General features: G+C 36.2%; 1 protein-coding gene across 1 annotated transcript; it reads left to right on the top strand.

Moving 5' to 3' along the window:
• Window positions 1-4,968: 4,968 nt before the first annotated feature.
• Window positions 4,969-13,954, top strand: LOC18432894 (gamma-secretase subunit). Its single transcript, XM_006842991.4, has 2 exons — window positions 4,969-5,258; window positions 13,622-13,954. The coding sequence occupies exons 1-2, from the start codon at window positions 5,009-5,011 to the stop codon at window positions 13,786-13,788; spliced, it is 417 nt and encodes a 138-aa protein (XP_006843054.1). The 5' UTR covers window positions 4,969-5,008; the 3' UTR covers window positions 13,789-13,954.
• Window positions 13,955-14,815: the final 861 nt, after the last annotated feature.

The following is a 14,815-nucleotide window of genomic DNA, read 5'->3' as shown; positions in this document are numbered from 1 at the left end:
AGAAGGATAGAACGATTTTCTTTTAGAGAGAGAAATGACTCAAAAGTGGGTCTTCTGTGATTGAAAAAAGACAAAATGAAGTGTATGCAAAAAGCATGCACGGATAAAAGGAACACCACCACAAACAATCTATACAAAGAAAAACAATTAAATTGCCTTACCAAACTACTTTACATAATAACTCAGACTGAATCATAACAATAAAGCTTTTAAAATACCAAGGAGATTGGGTGCGGATCAGATTGCCAATAGTTTGTGGGTATATTTTGAAATATGAAGGCATGGAAGAGGGAGACGAGGAGGAGAAGGAGAGAGAGAGAGAGCCCTAGAGCACAGAGAAGCCCCAAAGGGGAGAGAGAGAAAAAACCCTAGAGCAATGAGAAAAGCCCCAAAGGGGAGAGAGAGAGATGTATATGGAACTCTATGGGATTGGGCGTGAGCTTGGAGAGAATGGAGCGACAAATGGGATTTAGCGTGCATAGAAGGGGGTTAAACGGACCTCAAGCTCCCCGTAGAACAAAGCATAGTTGAGGGTTTTTTTCGGGTCCGATGGGGAATAGATTACCCGTCACCCTGTGTAATCCATTTCATAGCTTTGTAGGTGGTAAATTGATTTCATTATTTTGACCCCATCGACAGTAATACATTTTCCTATCACACCCCAATTGTTGTGTAACCAAACAGTGAAAATGAGGGATTTCACAAAAATCCTTTTATGTTAAATGGGTTGTCTAGTAGGCAAAAGGCCCCTTAGACAAAAAGGGAACATGCACAAGCTTATCAAAATAAATGAAAAAAACACTAAATCTTAGGCTTAGTACAATGCGAATCAGAATTACAAAAGGGAACATGCACAAGCTTATCAAAATAAATAAAAAAAACACTAAATCTTAGGCTTAGTACAATGCGAATCAGAATTACAAGCTTGTTACGCAAAGTTAAAGAACTCAAGGAAGAAGTTGAAGTAATCAGGTGACTCATAAGCGAGTTCAACAAACAAATAACCAAAACTTGCCTTATCAATATATGAGCACCATTAATGTTAGTGATAAGCACAATCAATCAAGACTGACAGCTCTTGAAACTAAACATCAACAAACATAATTCTATACTTCAAAAGAATAAATTAGAGGATTCGACATCAATAAGCGATAAGATGAGAGAGAGTTGACTTAGGTGGGCTGGCTATGTGCGGTACAGACCCAGTACAACACCTGTTAAGAAGTACGAGTTATTTCTAGAGCAAGGTTCAAAAAGGGCAAGGAGTAAGCTCAAAAGGACATGATTGGAAGTATTGAGAAAAGATATGAGGACTTATGACTTACACTAAGAGTATAGCCCTTAATAGAGCAGAATGACAGACCACGATTCGTATAGCCGGCACCTATTAGTTGAGAAAAAGCTTTGACGATGATGATTAGAGGAATCAATGTAGATAGACCTGAAAATCAAATAAAAGACAAGTTGATTTAGACTAATAATTCATGAAGGGCCAGCACAACATGGGCCCAAAACCCAAATGAAACATATCAACAATAAGTCAGAATCGAACCCTAGAAATCTATAACGTTATAAGGTTAAATAAATTACCTACTATTCTACTAATCAAATACAGTTCAGGGACTCACTCAAATCAGGATTCAAGGATTCACAACAGAAATCATGTAGACTAGAATCGTAAATGAGATTAAAAATCTGTACTAAAAAAAAAAGTGCCTCATGGTGAATGAAAATTTGCCTGCCTGACCACCGAGGTGACCCAGGGGCAACCTAAACTAAATGGGGCCTAGGTGTGTCCGTATTAGGACATGTACTGGGCCACATACAGAACCTCCTAGTTGGGCAATTGGAAGCAAACAGGAGGCGGCTCGGGGCGCGTTAGGAAATGCACGTAGGATGCCTGCTGCCTGCAGCCTGCCTAGTCGGCCGATGATACACTTGGTGGAGGGGGGGAAAAAAGCCCTCAACAAATGGCAAAAAATGACAATTCCCCTATCTCCCCCCAATCCTAAGGGAAAGATTCAAAAAAAAGGGGGTGATAGGGATCATTTGTCTCAATTTGAAGTCCAATGGTATTATCGAGCATGTCTATCATTCAATATTGCTATGTTGAAAGTAATGGGACAATTTGGGCTATGATATAAGGCCCCTACACAAGGAGGTATAGCTCACAAATGAGTACCTTAAGACCATAAGGACAGATGGGGCAAGAGTCAAATCACCAAAATAATAATATAAATATCAACACTCCGTTGCCACAAGTCATTCTAAAGGAAAATCATCTTCCTCTTCTAATCCCTGATCCCTGCAACTACAACTAAGCCATCACTGTGCTGTTGGACCTTTCAGCCTAATTTCTACCTCAAAAAATCATCTGAGGATATAATCACGTAGCAAAAAATGATATCAACAACTCCACGAATGTTTGAAAATTAAACATTGCAAAGACAACGGCAATATCGCAAAGTGACTGCCATCAACAAGGTCTCATGTAACAATTTCATGAATGGAACTTTTTAAGGTCTCATGTAACAATTTCATGAATGGAACTTTTTATCTTTTTTAACATGCATTAATGAAATTTTCTGTTGCCAATTCATAACTAACAAAGCTATCAGCTCTAAGAAAATCCACACTAGAAGTAATCACGATTAAGATTTAGACATAGTTAGCTTTTTTGTGTAAGAAAGGTTGTCACAAATGTATCTCCTGTATAGCGCAAACAAGAAATCGGTTGGTTTGGATTCAAAAACAAAAAGTGTACTCCCGTTTCTGGTTTTGGATAAAGTCAAAAGAATAGATAGGTGATAGCAAGGTTCCTATTTCTCAAATTTATCGAGTTCAAAGATCCAGCAAAGCAGGATTTTAGCCTTGTTTGTATGTTAGCAAATAATCCATGATGCCAAGCATAACAGTCTCTTCCAAGAAGTCCAAGTGAAAGCTAGCACAAAGGAACCATCAGGACAACATCAACAATAAAGCACACCCAGGAATAAAATACAAGTACATATGTAGTACCATTCCAAACTTCATAGAAAGCCAGAGTGATCATCTTTAGAAAAGGAAGCATTAATTTCTCACATTATAGTTCCAACACTTCTGAAATTAAATAGAAAAAAAAGACATACTTTAACCGCAGAGCCCACTTCAGCTTCATATATAGGAATGTCATTCCTGCTAACAATGACAAAACATGCCGTGCTTGCCATGACACTCTTCACAAATGTCTCTTACAAATGTCTCTGCAACCGAACAATCATCAAGGAAGAGAATTCAATTTATCAGAAGGAGATGTAATCAATAAACAATTATCCAATATTATAGTGAGTAAACTAATATCCAAGTCAAAACAAAAGATTCAGTTTCATTCATCCAGGATTCAAATTTTGACCCACAAAAAGGGAAAATCAACAATCAAAATTGACCCCTGAAGTTGCTCAAAATAAAAATTTCAAAGTGAAGTTGGTCACCTGAAATTCAGATTTTAGTTAATTCGATAAACAAAATTTCAAAGGAATGCAATAAAGCATGTTAGCATGAGTTACAGATAAACTAAATTGAAATTTCGAGAGAATTTTTGCCATTTTCAGTGTATATATATATATATATATATATATATATATAGGGCAGTGATCTAATGCAACGATTGTATCATAATATAATAGTAGAAATGCATCCCCTGACACATGGAACAATTTTCCATACATGAAATTTAAATATATATTATAGCATTTGCATAAAGATAAATCCAGAGAAAGATCTCTATTAAACACATTTGGTTAAAAAATATAATTCGAGAATAATTTGCAATAATATAATCTAGAGAGGTTGAGATCCTGGGGTATATGAGAATAACACATGCAGAATAAATTTTAAAGAAAAAAGTGAAATGCCAACTAAGAAGATAAATTCCAAAGGCTTACTGCAATTTCAAAAGAAAAAAATTTCCAAGGCTTACTCGTAATATGAGAACTCAAAGAGAATTTTTATCTTGGAATTTTATTATTAGGGGGTGAAAACAACATATTGGGCAATAAAAAAACAATATATATCTGTAAAATGAGTAAGGATGTGTGAGATGGATGAGTGGTAAGACCATAAAGGAATGAATTCAAAATGAATACATTGGAGAAACTTCAGGGTAGCTCTAATATGTGATAAAATAATGGAGCATAGATTTAGGTGGTATGGTCATGTGCAATGTCGACCTAAGACAATACTCATGAAGGGTAATTTGTTTATAGTGAAAGGATCTAAAGGGCAAGGAAAGGCAACACAAGACATGAATGGAAGTAGCGAAAGAAATACGGTCTTATAATCTAATTGAGGGTATAGCTCTTGTTAGAGCGGAATGGTGGAATGAGATTCATAGAGCTAACTCCAAATAATTAAAATAATACTTAGAAGATGATAATGATAAGAGTAAAATAGATTTCATTGTAAAAATACCATGAAATCCACTTATTTCATTAAGATTTAAAAGTGCAGTTGACTTTTATCATTGAAGTTGTCCCACACCAAGTTGCGAAGAGTAAAGTGGCATACAGTACACTTCAAAGCCAAAATACTCCTGTATGTGTATATTATCTATTTACTTTGGGCAAAACCTAATTTCGGAGTAATTTTCGGACCCTAAATTTTGGAATTGTAACTTTTTGGACCTATTGACTAATTTCAAATCCTCAAGATTAAAAAATCCAAGTTGTGCTCTCTATACACTTGAAAAAAACATTGTTTCAAGATTGATTAGAGACCATCAAAGCTTTGAAGAGGAAGATCTTAGTGTTAACAAACTCATAATTTAAAATTGTTATTTGAAAAATAATTAAAAACCTCATAATTCAAAAGTTTATTTGAAAATAATTATTTACTAATTTTTTAACATGTTTTAAAAATTTTATATTAAAAGAAAAAATATTTCCAGGTAGGTCCTCTGAGGGAGTTGGTGCACACATAAACGCTAGAGAGAGAAGGGGAGCGCATAAAAAATTAGAGAGGGAGGGGAAGAATGGAGGAGGGGGAAGCAGAGGAGAGGAGGCATCTGACAGCAGGAGGAGAAGGGAGGGGCCATCTTTCTCTCTCTACTTCGTGGCCTACAGTGGATGGCCTATTGGGCCTCGACGAAGAAGACGCCGTTAAATACGCTCGCAACTTCTTTAGGGCTGGCTTCTTTCTCCTCCCCTTCCTCTGGTTCCTCAATTCCTTCTACTTTTGGCCTGTCCTCACTCGCTCTTCGTCTTTCCCTCGCCTTCGCCCTTGTAAGCATCCCCCACACACTCTCTCTGTATTTTTCCTCTTTATTTCTCTAATCTCCCTCTATCGGGTTGATTATTTTTCATATTTTTTTGATTGATGATTATTTTTCATTTTTTTAACATGATTTTGGTGTTGGGTTCTCTCTCTCTATGCTTAATCACTTATCTCTTGTGTTTTACTGGTTCTCTATCTCTATTCATTGATTGTCTCTCTTTGTCGAGCTAATTATTCTTAATGGGGAGCACGATTTCAGTTATTCTGTTCAGCATTTTATTTGTGCCCTGTTTTGTTGATGCATTTGCTTTCTTTGGCCATCTGTGTTCCTCCTGAGTTGCGAATCGTGAAAACGAAAAATGTTGTTTCGTTTTCGACTGAAACTTCCTCTATGGCCTACGTTTCATTTTGTATAATTTAGATGTTCTATGATTTTTGATTCGTTGTAATGTGTGAGATGAGGATTTGGATGGCCTATTCATTTGTTATTTCATATGTTTTTTAGTTGTTTGGCATCTGGCTGCATATCCTCAAATAATGTTGTGTTTCGAAACTCATGTAGTTGCAATACAAAAAAGTAAGGAGGAGCTCAAATGGGTATGCTTTGGTCGCCGCTCGCTAGTTATCAGTGAATGATTACTATTAGCTTTTCTTGTGCATTTTTCTATGAGTATCATTTTATGAGCCATTTTTCCCTCTTGAGATATTGCAGATGCGTTCTGTGTAGTTGTGACTGAAATTTTTTTCATCGAGCTAGTGTTCAGTATTTGATTTTCTATAAAAAAAAATATTTTCCTGTTTCTAAATTGTGAGCATGTCATCCTTCTGGTTGCTTTTATATTTTCCCCCTTTGTGGAGGTCTCACGTGACATATGATCTGGTGAAGTAAAGTGGTTTAGGGCTTTCATCTTGATGTTTTCATCTCTTGAATTGCTGCATTTAACCTCCATATTTATAAGAATGATTGATTCATGCGGGCTGGACCGCATTTCTACAATATGCGGTCCAGAGGTATAAAGCATCCATCTTAAAGATGGATGCAAATAGGTGGTCCATCTAGAAACAATTGTAACTAACGGTCTAAATGTTTTCTTAATATGATTATTATTTATTGTTTTCAATTTTTTTTTTTTCATATTCATGATCTCCATGTTAAGGATTATATATTATCTAAAAATTAGGATCAAATTATATTTTAAAAATATATTTATTGCCAACCTACATTTCTGCATGTGCAGGCTTGGCCGCACGCTAACTGCGCCCTAATTATAAAATCATGACTGTGGCGTAGAATATGATTGATGAGTTTTAGTTCTTGTCTGTGTATAGGTACCACAACATGCTCTCTAGTTATTCGGTTTATAGTGTCTTTAGTGGGAAATTATTGCATGGTTGGGTATAGTTACTTATGTTCTATATCTTTGGGACTACATGATCATTGGTACTGCCATGATACCCTTTCTACTAATGTCTGTGTTGCACACATGTCACTCATGTACTGTAAGTATTGGTACTGCCATAATACCCTTTCTACTAATGTCTGTGTTGGACATATGTCACTCATGTACTGTAAGTATTAAGAGAATAAGGAGTCCCCATGGGGCTCATTTTTTCATGTTTGACATGCTATCTCATATGCAGAATGTTTTTTCGGTTTAAAGAACTCTTTTTTTTTTTTTTGACAAGGTTACATAGGAATGGAACTGGAGGCGTTAGGCTATGAAAACCCAGCCTTTACCGTCTTGACCCAAGCCCGATTCCTAGGTTTAAAGAACTCCTTGTTTTGCACTCTCTCTTCCTAATAGAGCTGGGTTTTGGTATAGAGAAAACTGTGGTTTATGGTTTTGGTTATTTTGCTTTCTCGCACATTTTAATCTGAAATTTTCTATGAAGTAAGCTGCTTTGTGGCCCGAGATTGAACTCTTAAGGTATACTGTGGCTTTTGTTAGAGTCAACAAAATCATCATCAGAGCCTGTCCCCAACTATTTGGGGTCGGCTACACTAATCCTGAACCTGTTAGAGGCAACGAAATAAATTTTTTTTTAAATCTATTGCATTGTTCTTTAAATTGATAGTATGCTATATATTGTTGACTGTTGATGATAAACTGCATAGCGCAGCTGAAAGCGATGATTACATTTACAAAACTGCATACCTGTCCTTGCTGCTTGCATATATATTCAGTTTTGACAAATCTTCTAAATATGATATTTCTAGTTTCTACCTGTGAACCACTGGATTTGTTTTGGTCTTTTAGAAGATTTTTCTTTCCCATCTTGGTACTAGCACTAAAGTTGTTTTGTGAATCATTTTCTTGATGTTTCTGAGAAAAAGCTCTTTTTTGTGTGTGAGTGTGTGCGTGTGTGTTGCACGGCGCGTTTGCACGAGTGCATGTGACGGTGTGTGTATGTGTTGCACGGCGCGCTTGCACGAGTGCATGTGACGGTGTGTGTATGTTTTGGTGTTGGGATGGGGTGCATAGTCCAACAAGAGATTTATTTCTTCCTATGCATGGTGATGGAACAGTTAACTGGGTTAGCTTTTTGATGCTTAGATTTCGGTTGGAAAGTCAATAGAATTGTTGGTTGTTTTAGAGAGCAACCAAAGATGCCGGGGTTTTCCTTATGACATAGCATGATTCGCTTTGTTCATTATCAAGATCTTTACTTTGATAAAATGTTCCATTTGTGTACATTTGATGAGCATACAGGATTACTGACATGTTGTTATAATAAAATATCACTGCCATCTATATGAATGTGACACTGTGATAGATATCCTTTAATCCATTTAGAACCTCCATCGAACACAGAAGTTCTGATGTCTTGGATTATGTGCTGCTTACTAAATGGAACTAGGAAGCTTCACTTGGAAAACCTTAGCTTCTGGTTTTTGTTATTGAAATTACTTACAATACTTACAACCCTTGACACTGGAAGGGAACTTACTATCAAGTATATGATGCTTGTCTCATGCTTGCTTCAGAACACTATCCACACAGCTAAGGTATTATGTTATCAAGCTTTTGGATAACTAATGGTGACCTGCCTTTCTCTTATGTGGAATATATTGTTTGTTTTTTATCCTGAAACTTTGGGGAGAAAAGCTGAAATTTATGAAAACTTAAAGTATCGCAAGTTCTTATGATCGTCCGAAAGTAGTGGATGGACAAGACAATCTAGATTCTTGAGTGAATCACTCAGTAATTCAAACAATTATTATCAATATTTGAGATCCTTTTTTGCAACTTTTGATTGATTATGTTGTTTGGTTGAATTGACTTTTTGGTTGAGAGCAGGAGAACTTTGGTGATCCTATGAACTTTTCGAGGCCTCCAAGTGATGATGAGTGGCTCAAATGGCATATAAGGTCATATCATATGATGCCTTGGAGTAATATTGCTGGGGGTATCTTTTGGAGATATGAACAATTGGAAATATTAGTGGAGGTTTTTCTACCCATGTTTGTGGGAAGAGTGGTGCATGACAGTGAGCTATAAAGGCATAAATTGTTTTCCTCTAGTGTATATCATTTTAGGAAAAAGAATGAGATGAGAAAGAAGTTAGAAAGATTGGAGAAAGTAGGAGGAATGATGAGCAAGGTTAGGATCAAAATTTCTGCCTCATTATGAGTTAGATGCATCAATTGGAATACCTTATCATCATCATCATCATCACCCGAGCCTTATCCCAAATACTTGGGGTTGGCTAACTGGAATACCTTATGTAATGCTTAAATTGATTAACCACCATCACATGGCAATTGCATAGGAGGCCATTGGTTGGAGAATATCTTTTTATCAGTAATATATGATTCAAATCACAGCAAAGAATGATTAAAAACTTGAAATAATCAAAAGGCATACAAACTGGCAAAAGTTGAAAATAATCATCATGGTGGCAACTGTCCCTAATTAAACCAGCAATATTAGCCTGTCCTCCTGACAGTTTGCTTCCCTAGAACAGGGACTACATTGAATACTTGAATAGCATATGACAAATCCAAATTTGTCTTGGAGAATTTGTCACCAATTAAGAAAATGAATAGTCTACATAGCATATGGAGAGAAATAATTGAGTCACTTACGGAATGTATTTGGATTCATTAACTTGCAGGCCCTCAGCCATAAAGATATTTTGTCTTTTGAGCAGATGACCTTATTTGTGAAATGAAGATAATTGTTCAAAGTGACATTCCTAAAATCAGAACTAGGGTGCCTTGGCACAGCTGTTTGAGGTACATAACTCAGTTTTGATAGGAGATTCACCTATCAGAAAACATCTGGAAAGATTTGGATAGTAGATCCAGGAATCCAAAGCCGGATAGAGTATTAGGATCATCTAAGGACACCCATTCAATGCTTATATTGCTGCAAGCTTTTGACTAACATTGGAGTTCTTTCTGGTTTTCGCTTGGTTTCTCTAATAGGTGAAGGTGATTCCCTCAAATTTATTAGATGGACCTGAAGAGAGGAGTAGCCTTTACTAGCTAATATTATGGATGGGATTCTTATGTGAGGGACATAATTCCTCCTATCTCTTAACAATTTACTCCAGGAGAAGCTATTTGTGATAGCTGATAAGGTTGGTTTGGCCAATCAGGTATGTTGGCCAGGTTGGGTCCCGGTACTCGTGCCCATAGGATCAGGGCCAGGGTCAAGATTCGCAGCCTAGGAGTGGCTTGGGACTGGACTCAGACCCTGACTTGGACCCAATCCGAATAGCTTGCACATGGACCCGGACCTGGGCGGGGTCCAAATTACTTGGATGCAGACCTGATTGGGTCTGAATCATTTGGATCCAGACCTTATTCGGGCCTAGAAATTAAAGCAAATAAAAACATTTCTTTTATATAATATTTAGTATATATATTTTACACATTTTCTATCCTTGGTACTGGGTTGGGTCCATCCAGACCAACCTGACCTGATAGCCGTGCATGTCTAATCTGGACTCGAGCCGGTTTGGGTCCAAGTCATTTGCATATGAACTCGACCCGCCGGGTCCAAAACCTGAACCCTGACCCTCACCCTGACCCTGACCCTGACCCTGACCTGGTTCTGGTCAACTCTGTTGGGTCGACTTGATTGCCACCTCTGACCAGCCTAAATGGTAATAAGGCTGTTCTTGGGCCTACAATTGATGCAAATCAGGGTTTGATTCTTCTTAAATCAGCACAAGAAGCAAAAAACTTGAAAAGATAACCAGCCTTGAGGGAAAACATAAGTACAGAAGGAAGTAAACTAGCAAAGTAATGAGGAATCCTCTTCCAAGTTTTATGAACTTAAAGTTCTTCGACAAAAATAATAGATCTCCCTTTAATAACAAGTATTTAAGCAAGTTAAAAAGCCCTAAACCACTACTAAAAAATCTTAGCCATCCGTTCTCTTTTAATCCTAGACATCCATTATTGACTACATATAAATGGCTAGACTCTGCCCCTAATAAAATCAGAAGTAACAACTAAAATAAAAAAACAATAAAAACATAATTTGTAACTTAATAAACCCTAGTAACCTATGGTAGAAGAATAGCAAAAATAAGCCCTAAAATCCCCAAAATATATCCCTTAATCCGCTTAATTAAGATCCATAGAAAAACCCAAATTTGTCAATCCTGTGCATGAATCAGTCTCCTTTGATTGGAGAAAACTTGTCCTTGAGTCTTGAAGGGGGTTAAAATGAGATCTGCATCAAATCCATAGCCTTTTTTTTCGCTTCGTTCTCTATTGGCTTTGAAAGTATAAAGGGTTGTGAAAACGCCTTAGGAGACGGATATTTATACATAGATGGAGGAATTAATGCAAATATATTAAATTCAACTACCATTTTGTTGTTTATCATTGACTATTTCCTCTTCAAAATTAAGCCACTCCCCTAAAATTGTGTTTTTTGCAATATGGATTGGACTATGAAACATGGAAATATCAATTTTCATTCTAGGTTCCTTGTCTTTCCCCAACACTCGAAGGGTTCAATCATTGTACTCTCCATTAACCAGGGCCCCCAAGGTTAGTTAGGAACGAGCTTCGCCTTCATTGCCTTGATTTCCAACTCTGGTCTCTGGATTTGTTTCACATCGAAGCTCACCTACTTCATGCCTGAGTTCATCTACTGCTTTTACAAAAGCTTGGATTTCTTGAGTTAACCGAGAAACAGTTTCATGGGTTGCCATATTGGAAGGCATTGTAACTCACTCTGATACCACTTGATACAAATTAGGGTTTGCTTCTTCTCAAATCAGCATCATAATCGGCAAAAAACTCAACAAGATGACAAGTCTTAAGGTAAAACAAGAGTAGATACGGAAAAAAAACTAGCAAACAATGAGGAATTCATGTCCAAGTTTCATTAACTCAAAGTTTCCCAACAAAAATAATAGTTATCCCTTAAAACCCTTAAACACAAAGTATCTAAGCAACCTAAAAACCTTAAAAAGCTCCTATGAAATCCTAGCCATACATTGGGTAATGATCTCATGCAACGGTTGTATCATAGTATAATGCAACCACACTTCTAGAAAACCATGTTTTAGGCATTTGTATGACCCCAAATTTTGTACACACATTTTCTTCATCCTCATAATCAATCCTATGGAAAAAAAAAATTCAATTTGCACCCTAGATATGGTCAAAATTAGTACCCTCCAACAATGAATCTCGACCATCCATTTGGTGAATTTCAAGATCTAGGCCTTCATAAATTCAAAATCACTTTTTTTTTTTTAGCATTGTTAATCTAATGATGATAACACTTATATAAAAATTTTGGAAATAAAAAAAATCCTTTTGAGGCGTATATCTAACCATCTCACTAAAATGGATGGCTTATATTAAGTGGGCTAGAAGAACCCTTTCTAGGGCGTTTTTTCTAAATTTTATTTTTTGTGATTGTTCTTTAGAATGAAAAGAGTATACATCCAAAAAATTGTGTCAAACAAATGGCTCTAACATGGTTTTTAATGTAGTTGCATTATATTATGATACAACCGTTGTATGAAATCATTGGCCCCATACATTCCCTTCTAACTCTATCCATCTATTATTAACTTAAAAAAAAATTACTAACTCTGCCGCTAATAAAATTAGAAATAATGACTAAAATAATAAAAAGAATACAATAAAAACATAATTTGTAACATACTAAACCCCAATAACCTATAGTAGACGAATACCAAAGATAAGCCCTAAAACCCCCCGAAATATATCCCTTAACCCCCTTAATTAAGATTCACAGGGACCCAAATTTGTCCATCCTGGGCCTGCATCAAGGAGGCTCAGCCTGTCATGCCTAAGAACTATGCTTGGGTCGGGTTTGCTAGACCAGGGATGACCTGGTTTAGTTATTAGATTTATATTAATGATTAATGTTTTTTACTGTAAATTGCATTATGTAGCCTTCATATAAATTTTTATGTAAAATAAGAAGGGTATTTTAGACTTTATGTTCTTATTTATGACCAATACATAGAAAGGCCAAAATGTCTTTTCAAAAATTAATTCTTAGAGGGCACTTTGTACCCAGTAAAAAGTGCATCTTATAACCAAGGTGTTAGCCACTAAGACCCATTCAACTTGTGATTAAAATAGCAAAACTAATATGTATATATGTATATATTTTTATTTATGAATGTATGTATATGTGTATATATGCAGCTTTTGGCTCAGCTCCAATGGTCCGACCGATCCAAAATATTAGGGCCAGGCTTGGGTTACGTCTCACTATTCAGGCCAAGTTTGGGCTGACCAGCCAGGCCTGAGTTGTAATAGTGCAACAAATGAGGAGTCTGGGACACTAGGCTAGTGTGCTGCTGAACTTGAAGATTTATATAATGCGAGTGGTGCGAAGGTAGAGGCTACTTGCATCTCTTGATTGTATCCATTGATTCATCAAGTAAATGAAAAAGTTCATCTTGCCACTGGATGTATTTTGGAATATAACAACTTCGGAAATGTGATAGTAAAAAAATCGTCTTTTTGTGTCTATGTGCGTGCACAGGTCGGGGGGGTCAGTGGGTTTTGTCCTACAACTCTAGATTCCTCAATACTCAATGAATTCCATTTGCAACTGAAGGCCATTTCTAGACCGGCCAGACCATTTAAAATTCTTCTGCTACAAGTCATCATCTGTGTGAATTACTTATGATTTGCCGCTTCTTGCGTAAAAGCATGACATCTAAGAGCAGAACATAAATGTGATATTTTTACTTTAGAGTGGGTTTGGTTTTTTGTTGGAAAACGGTCACTTGGCCTTCACTTCTATCTTTTTTATTAGCTCCTCACATGTTTGCATTCATATACCCTCTTATTCTACTGTAGTTTTTCTTCAATTATGTCATTTGGTAATTAAAAACGATTCATATTTATTTGCAGATGTTCTAGGGTCTGCCATTGGCTTTGCGGTGTTCATGGTGCTACTTTGCTTGTGGGCCCTCACATTTGCCATTGGAGGAGAGCGTCTGTTCGGCCCCATTTGGCAGCACCTTGTGATGTATAATGTGGCTAACACATTTGGGCTCACATCTTGGAGCCAAATGTAGACTTTGTTTTGATCATTAATAGCATTTCATCGTATATTACCCAAGGAAATTATATTTTTATATCACTACAGGTGTCCGAAGTCACAATTCACAAAAACTTGGTACAAGCATTCAATTTGTAAATTTTGACAAATTTTCCTAATATAATCCTAATTTTGGTTTATAATGCTTAGATGAACTTTGTTGATGTCCCAGCAGGTTGTTACATAGAAAGTAATTCCATTAACAGGCTATGGTATAATTTTATGCCCTTTAATTACTAATAAAAAAATTTGGGATGTTCTTTATAGTTCTTCCCCTCATTTAAGAGTGCCAAACAACCCCAGCTTGCTTAGCTATTTTCATGGGGAACTTATTTCGTCTGTGTACCTACGTTTGCTTGATTCTTACAAAGATGACTGTTGTTTTTCAGGATTCCCATTAAGCAATGGTATTTCTTTGATATAACTAAACTAAGCAAGTGGTTTTAGGGTTTGTTTGGATGACAGTTTATTTTATTTGGTGTATATTACCTTATTTGAAATAAATCTACTCTTGATAATGTTAATTTGTTAGCTTTTTGGTACGTATCTTATTTTATTATATTCTGTATAATACTATTTAAATATTTAATTTTATACATCTTTTCAATGATTTTAGCTATTTCTGACAAAGAACATATGATGTTCAACAAATTACTTTGAAATTAGCAATAAAATTTCGTACGAATAAAAAGAAAGAAAATGAGAAGGGCACAATTATTCGGACTACTTGAAATTTCTTATTGTGTCAATGTGTCAATACGGATGTGACGTGTCCTGTTAGTCGATCCTCAGACATAAGGAGCGGTTAGACGGTCTGCATTACCAGTTTACCACACAATGAAAAGGGGGTTTGTGTTTAGGAATATCAAAAGGGGTTATATACTGTGAGACAATGTATCTTTGTTTGTTATAAGAAGGTTACAATTGCTATTAGTCATTAGATGTTAAATTGGATAACATTAAATTGGATAACATGGTGTGTCACAACATTTAAGTTGTTCTTT

Source organism: Amborella trichopoda, chromosome 11 (genome assembly GCF_054954075.1).
Source record: "Amborella trichopoda isolate Santa Cruz 75 chromosome 11, AtrichopodaSantaCruz75HAP2 v2.0, whole genome shotgun sequence".
Lineage (NCBI taxonomy): Eukaryota > Viridiplantae > Streptophyta > Magnoliopsida > Amborellales > Amborellaceae > Amborella > Amborella trichopoda.
Note: the sequence above shows the minus strand (reverse complement) of the source record. Positions and strands in the feature narration are given on the sequence as shown.

Bases quoted from the DNA above. Each gene is read 5' to 3' on its own strand.
- LOC18432894 (XM_006842991.4), top strand. From the start codon at position 5,009: ATGGAGGAGGGGGAAGCAGAGGAGAGGAGGCATCTGACAGCAGGAGGA. The intron at 5,259-13,621 runs GTAAGCATCCCC...ATTTATTTGCAG, and splicing joins TTTCCCTCGCCTTCGCCCTT to ATGTTCTAGGGTCTGCCATT.